Here is a 7500-nt window from a genome sequence, read left to right as displayed (position 1 = left end):
CTCCCACTCATCAGGTACATACACTACAGACACACACACACACGCACACACACACGCACACACACACATACACACACACAGGACATTAAATACCATATGAAATCATAGCTAAGATGATTACACAATCATGGATTTTATGGCAAAAAAAACAATCCCGGGTGTGTGTGTGTGTGTGTGTGTGTGTGTGTGTGTGTGTGTGTGTGTGTGTGTGTGTGTGTGTGTGTGTGTGTGTGTGTGTGTGTGTGTGTGTGTTTGTATGCATGTGTGCATTTGTGCGTGCGTGTGTGTTACTCACTGTCTGCAGCACTGAAGTACTCTGGGTTGACAGAGGCGTACAGCACCCCGTTGCCCAGTCTGTCTGCGTTCCTGTGAGGGGCACCGGGAGGACACCAGTTAGCTTTCTGTCAGTAATCAGCACCAGTAGTACATGGTTGACCTTGGCCTTGGCCGTGGATCAAACAGCTGAGGCACTGTACTGCTACCCCTGAGACCCAGGTGATTCTGGCCCGAGGTCAATTCCTTTATCTCTATTCCAGTCTTTGCACACTCTGTCACAATGTCAGACTGTCTAAAAGCCCAAATGAATTTTAAATAGATTATTCTTATTGCTGTTGTTGTTGTTGTTAGTATTATTGTCTCTTACAATAAAGGCTTTGAACAATATTTTTTTCCCATTGGTGTGTTCTGAACAGAAAAAGAATGTTAACATTTCCGATTTTGCATTTCACTATTAAATAGACGTTCCAAAACCGTTTAGAACAAAAAAATAATCCCGGAACGATTCATTACATTCCCTGTGAGCTGTTAAACATATGGCTGTAAGATTATGTCTCATCCATCTAAAACCAAACACAATACTATTACAAGCTTCATTAAATAAGAATAATTCATAACAATGATTATTTCAAATGTGTTGTTTATTGCTAACCGTTTTTTCAACACAAATGTCAACAACATTATAGTCACGTGGCTATGCCACTCAGTTGGCAATGACAAAATCCTGCATCATTGAGGAACAAAAAAAACAAAAAAAACCGGTATAAACCGGTTGCCATTATTTTTAATAAGCATTAAAAGTTTCTGGGTTTGTTTAAGTTCCATGTACAATAGAAAAAGTTCTTGGCTTTAGTTTCCGTTCCTTAAAGAGAAACTGTGCAGGAAATGGTCAAAAAAGGTACTGCAACTATGCTGCTCATTGAAACTGGGCTGCCTATTGCCAAATTTGATCTTTACATGAAAGTGTACTAAGTAATAAACACATATTTTCTAATATGGTCCAAGTACAGCCATTTTTGCAGCTAAAAATGGCTATTTCTGGAAATTCATAATGGCAGACCATGGAGAAGATCCCCCTTTTCATCTATGAAAAGTGCAATTTTCCAGTCATAGTGAATACTTGGAATTTGATGGTGGTGGTAAGTATTCATGAAAAAGGTAACATTAGTGAATGGGCAGCATGAATTCTGGAAATAAACAACTAAAAATCTCACACAGTGTCCCTTTAAGCTGGTTCACAGCCATGTTCATAATACATTTTCCTTAACCCATTTCAGCCTGATGCTGCGTATGTACTGCATTGACCTAGGTGCCTGGATCAACAAAGACGCTGCATTCAGGCTCGTCAGATTTTAGTTTTTTATTTAAAAAATGTGGGTATGTAGTATCTGAATGAACATATTCCAAAGTATAATGAGGGTCCTAGCTTCTAAATGCAACTTATGTCATGTTTTTATGTGCTTTGGAGGCTTAGACATTCAGCAAGCATTTTTTGCAGGTGCCTTAGGGCCTCCGCACATCGGCTCCGATAAAGTGCTGAGCACTGCTCCGCAAAAGTTCGATTCCATTTTTTTCAATAGAACCCCGCACACTGGCGCCGATGTCCGCGGACATTTGCGGATGTCGGCTAGCGATTAGAGACGAGTTCTATTTTGTCTGAGCTATCAATGCTATGTTCGTGTGAAATTGGGTTTGGGGGTCGGAATTCTGTCGGAAGCGAAAGTGCTCCGCAGTGCTGTCGGAGCCGATGTGTGGAGGCCCTTAGACTTAAATGGCTTAATAATAAGCTTATTAATAAGCACTTACCTCTTCCTATTGACATAGACCAGGGCAGCGATGACGCACATGATGATCGCCACGACGACCAGAGGGATGGAGATGAACAGGTAGAGGGCGCTGTTATAGTCGGCTATAAGGGGAGGAGAGAGCAGAGGGAAAGGTCACAGGCAAGGTCGACTCAATGTCACGTCAAGGTCCCCACAAGGGCTTTTACCAGGACTCTGAATTAATGTTTTTCGTCACCAGCCCAAATGGCTAATGGGTAAAAGTGGCTAGTAAGGTCTTTTTTCTACCAGCCAAACTGAACATTTCCCACCATTTGGCTGGTTGGCTGGTGTTAATTTAGAGCCCTGGTCTTTACAATGTACAAATACAATATCTATACTGACGGGTGATCCAATAGAGAACGATATGTGTGCAGACCTGTCATGACCAAGCAGGCAAACTAGGCAATTGCTTAGGGCCCCCCAGTGGAAAGAGGCAGTATGGCAGCGCCTCCCTAATACTATGTTAATGTTGGCTAAGGGCGGTTTAAGGCCTGATGTCCCCTTTTGCCTAGGGCCTCTCATACCTTAAAACGACCCTGTACATACAGTATGTATGTGTGTGTGTGTGTTAGTGTGTGTATGTACCTGTAGGTTGGGGGATATAGAAGTATATGGGCATGGTCCAGGAGCCGTTGCCTGCGAGGGAGGTGGGCTTGACCCAGGCGGAGTAGTTTCCCGGGCCCAGGTTAGTCAGGCGTGCCCCCTTCAGAATGATATACTGCTGACGAGACACACACTCCAACTTCTCCGGCTGCAACACATGCATAAGCACATATTTCAAGAAATGTATTACAGATCTAAACAAGCATGAAAAGAAAATATTGGAAAAGCTTGTGTCCATATTTCTCTCTCTCTCTCTCTCTCTCTCTCTCTCTCTCTCTCTCTCTCTCTCTCATACACACACATACACACACACACACTCTTACACAGACAGACAGACAGACAGACAGACAGACAGACAGACAGACAGACACACACACACACACACACACACACACACACACACACACACAAACCACAAACACACAGGGTACTGACCTCATTGACTAGTCCGTATTTGATCTCGTACATGAGTATGAGTCCGTTGGGGTTGCGTGGCTCTGGCCAGCGTAGCAGCATGCTCCCCTCTGACCCCTCCTCTCGCTCCCTCAGCACCGGCCCCGGGATGTCATCCACACGCTCTGTAGGGACACACACACACACACACACACGCACGCACGCACGCACGCACACACACACACACACACACACACACACACACACACACACACACGGTGTGAGGCAGCTCCATAATAGTGTGTGTGTGTGTGTGTGTGTGTGTGTGTGTGTGTGTGTGTGTGTGTGTCTATCCGTGTCTATGTGTGTGTGTGCGCGCATGCATGCGTGTGTGGGTCTAACCTGCAGGCCTTGTTCTTGAGAAGACGAAGGTGGCAGCACTACAGCGGAGGACCTCATGGTTGCAGGCGTGGATGTCTATCCGGTAGACGGTGAAGGGCTTGAGGTCGGGGATCTCCATCATCTCCGAGTAGACGCGCGCCTCCTTGAAGGGGTACTCCTTCTGCCCCACCTCCCCGCGCTCAGTCCCATTGCCCTCGAAAACGGAGCCGTTCAGACCCCGGCCGCCACGCGCCAGCGTCCCATTGGCTACGCCGAACACGTCCCGCTTCCTACGATCCTGAGGCCTGGAACACAGCAGGAGATACGAGACGGTTAGAGGAGAGGAGAGGAGAGGAGAGAGTTGGAGAGAGCTGGAGAGGAGAGGAGAGGAGAGGAGAGGAGAGGAGAGGAGAGGAGAGGAGAGGAGAGGAGAGGAGAGGAGAGGAGAGGAGAGGAGAGGAGAGGAGAGAGCTGAAGAGGAGAGGAAAGGAGAGGAGAGGAGAGGAGAGGAGAGGAGAGGAGAAGAGAGGAGAGGAGAGGAGAGGAGAGAGCTGAAGAGGAGAGGAGAGGAGAGGAGAGGAGAGGAGAGGAGAGGAGAGGAGAGGAGAGGAGAGGAGAGGAGAGGAGAGGAGAGGAGAGGAGAGGAGAGGAGAGGAGAGAGCTGAAGAGGAGAGGAGAGGAGAGGAGAGGAAATGGGGCTAAAGAAAGATGACAAATGCAGTATGGAGAGACAAATGATGAAAAAGAGAAGATTCACAACCTAAATCTGTGTGTGTATTAGACTATGTGCACAGTATAGTTGACTGTATTACTCTATGAATGTATGAATGGTGAATACATGAACAGAACACATTCTGTGTGAAGAAGACAGAGAGGCACAGAGCCGTGTCCAATTGTGTTCAAATCACTTACTGGAACAGTCTCTTCACATATTGATGTGTTTGATGCTCTACAATGTTCCATTGTATGTGGGCAGCTATATCTCTGGACGTGTCAGCAGAAAGCCCCATGGAGTCGCATTTAAACTGCATTCATTTGAAATAAATTGAACTGAATTGACTCGGGAACAAAAAAAAGGAATGAAAGAGCGAGGGAGGAGAATGAATGGGAGAGGTGAAGAAGAGAGGTGAAGAAGAGAGGTGTGGACGCGGACCAGAGCAGGGGAGGACGGATGGTGGTGCTGACAGAGCCGAGGAAAGAGGAGAGGAGAAGAAGAGAGGTGTGGACGCGGACCAGAGCAGGGGAGGACGGATGGTGGTGCTGACAGAGCCGAGGAAAGAGGAGAGGAGAAGAAGAAACGAGAGGAGAGTGGGACAGGTCATCGCTGTCCAACACTGAGCCTTTATCGCGCTGACTGATCTTCTGGTTGGCTCGGAGAACAAAACACACTCTTGTTTTCGCAGAGAATAAAAAGCTCATTTTGTGTCGTTTTGTGACAAATGAAGAGCGAGGGGGAACAAAGCTAGCATTACTTTAAAGGAACGGCAAGCAACACATTTGGACCGCGCTCAGTCTCAACACACAAACACACAGCATATAGAAAGCACCGCGCGCCACATACCTCTGCCCCCAGTTCTAGGGTGTAGCAACCAACCTACTGTTTTTTTGCTCTAAAATCTAGAGGCAGGCAGAGCAATGCGGACCATGGTGCCTAGAGAACCACTGACTACTTCTTGTGTAAACATGCCTTGCTTGCTCAGTTTTTCCATCACAATAACTTGCTTATCTTCCGAGAACATGCTCTTTTAATTTGCGATCGTTTATCGTTTGGTATGCCATGTGTGTGGACAGGGTGTGTGTGTGTGTGTGTGTGTGTGTGTGTGTGTGTGTGTGTGTGTGTGTGTGTGTGTGTGTGTGTGTGTGTGTGTGTGTGTGTGTGTGAGTGTGTGAGTGTGTGTGTGCGCGCATGTGTGTGTGTGCGTACGTGCATGTGTGTGTGTGTGTGTGTGTGTGTGTGTGTGTGTGTGTGTGTGTGTGTGTGTGTGTGTGTGTGTGTGTGTGTGTGCGTGCGTGCGTGCATGTGTGTGTGTGCACACATCTATGTGTGTGTGCACTCGTGTGGTTGTTGGCATTATTAAAGACTGTGTGTACTGTAGCATCAAAAGTTACCGCTGAACATCTACGTCAAATTCAATACACAAAAAGCCAAAACACAAGGAGTCTTCCTGGTGGGAACTCAGAACAAAAGACTGCATTGAGCAACGGAGCTCAGAGGTGGCATGGAGCTGGGGCGGGGGCGGGGGCATGGTGGGGGGGGGAGGGTGACATTGAGCTGGGGGGTGGCATGGTGGGGTGGGGAGGGTGACATTGAGCTGGGGGGTGGCATGGTGGGGTGGTGGGATGATGAGAGGAGGTGGCATGGAGCTGGGGTTGTGGCATAGAGCTGGCATGGTGACACTGAGATGGGGCGGTGAGACTGAGATGGGGGTGGTGGCGTGTTGGGGTTGGCATGGTGGGCTAGTGGGGTGGCATGATGGGGTGGTGGCATGATGGGGGAGTGGCATGATGGTGGAGTGGCATGGTGCTCAGAGGTGACATGGAGATGGGGGGGGGTAGCATGGAGCTGTGGCAGTGTGATGAAGTGGCATAGAGCTAGGGGGGCTGGCATGATGCGGTGGTGGCATGATAGGGTGGTGTGCTGGGGGGTGGCAGAGAGATCAAAGGTGACATGGAGCCAGGGAGAGGCATGGAGCTGGGGGTTGGGGTGGAGCTGGGGTGGTGGGGTGGTAGCATGATGGAGTGGTAGCATGATGGAGTGGCATGGAGCTGGGGGGGGTAGCATGGAGATGGGGGGGGGGGGTGGTAGCATGGAGCTGGTGGGGTAGCATGGAGCTGGGGGGGGCGGGGGTAGCATGGAGCTGGGATGGTGAGGTAGCATGGAGCTGGGGGGGGGTTAGCATGGAGCTGGGGGGGGGGGGTAGCATGGAGTTGGGGGGGGGGGGGGGTAGCATGGAGCTGGGGGGGGCGGGGGTGGCATGGAGCTGGGATGGTGAGGTAGAGCTGAGGGGGTGGCATGGAGATGGAGTTGGAGTGTGAGGGGGTGTCATAGAGCTGGGGAGGGGGGTGCTATGGTTAGGTGGGGCTATGGTGCTGTATATATATATGTATGCGTGATGGTGTCTGCGTGATAGTTTGTGTAATGATGATGATGATTGGAGGATACTGTATGTGTGTTATAGTGATGGTGGTGATGGAGGCTAGTAGCGCGCTGCGCTTAGTAGAAGCCACAGAAGAAGCATCACTGTGGCGCTGTGGTCGGCTGGCTTCCCGTTGCCGGGGGCAACATGCATGCGGTCCACATCAGCATCAGCGTTACCACGACGGCAGCGTACTGTAAACACACGACTCACCAGACGGGACGAACTAGACTCTGGCATGGCGCCGGGCGGATTTCACAACACCAGCAGAGACACTGTAACCCCCCCACCCCTGTGCGCACCCCCACCCCCACCCCACCCCAGTAGCACACCACGGACACCTTACCTACGGCTGCCCAGTGATGTCGCATAGCGATTGGCTCGCTCAGGATCTCTGCAAAGATTCAACAGTCAGCCCAGAGTTGCTATTGCATAATGAGTGTAAGAGGAGGGCTGTGGAGAGTTCTGAAGATTGATTGGTTAGTGTGGTGACGACACATGACTCTGGTGGGGGGATGATTGGACGGTACATGTAGAATGGGCACAAGACCAACCACTGGATACGAGTGGACACAAATAAAAAGATGGGGCGCTCATGAGATGACATGACATGTACAACTTCCACAGAAAGTAAACAAGATCAAGTAAACAAAACAGTAATGCAATATTTAAGGTGACATTTTAGGAAATGGTTCAACTTGCCGAGAAGTTCAACTGCTCTCTCTACTATCGGAGCAATTTCCCACCCTTGACAAAAGACATTTGAACGCGTAGCCACCAGAATGACTAACGGTGCATTCAGAAACATCTGCGCAGCGTGAATGCGCCCGTCGCTATTTCAATACATTCCGATTAGAATTTTCTAACCAGAATGGATTGTCATT

At 49.2% G+C, this 7500-nt stretch overlaps 1 protein-coding gene across 2 annotated transcripts in view; it reads right to left on the bottom strand.

Annotated features, from left to right (window-relative positions):
• The window catches only part of igf1ra (insulin-like growth factor 1a receptor), a 170120-nt gene that overhangs the window by 25493 nt on the left and 137127 nt on the right, over nucleotides 1–7500 (bottom strand). For both annotated transcript variants that reach the window (XM_063197472.1, XM_063197471.1), the window contains 6 exons: nucleotides 3501–3784; nucleotides 3141–3283; nucleotides 2688–2853; nucleotides 2083–2185; nucleotides 296–366; nucleotides 1–23 (listed from right to left, as the gene is read on the bottom strand). The exon at nucleotides 1–23 is cut by the window's left edge and continues 207 nt beyond it. In XM_063197472.1, coding sequence (XP_063053542.1) covers nucleotides 1–23; nucleotides 296–366; nucleotides 2083–2185; nucleotides 2688–2853; nucleotides 3141–3283; nucleotides 3501–3784 — 790 coding nt within the window. The remainder of the gene's footprint in view (nucleotides 24–295; nucleotides 367–2082; nucleotides 2186–2687; nucleotides 2854–3140; nucleotides 3284–3500; nucleotides 3785–7500) is intronic.

The sequence above is a fragment of the Engraulis encrasicolus genome, chromosome 4 (assembly GCF_034702125.1).
Source record: "Engraulis encrasicolus isolate BLACKSEA-1 chromosome 4, IST_EnEncr_1.0, whole genome shotgun sequence".
Classification (NCBI taxonomy): Eukaryota; Metazoa; Chordata; class Actinopteri; order Clupeiformes; family Engraulidae; genus Engraulis; species Engraulis encrasicolus.
The sequence above is the reverse complement of the archived record's forward strand: the minus strand, read 5'-3'. Positions and strand labels throughout refer to the sequence as shown.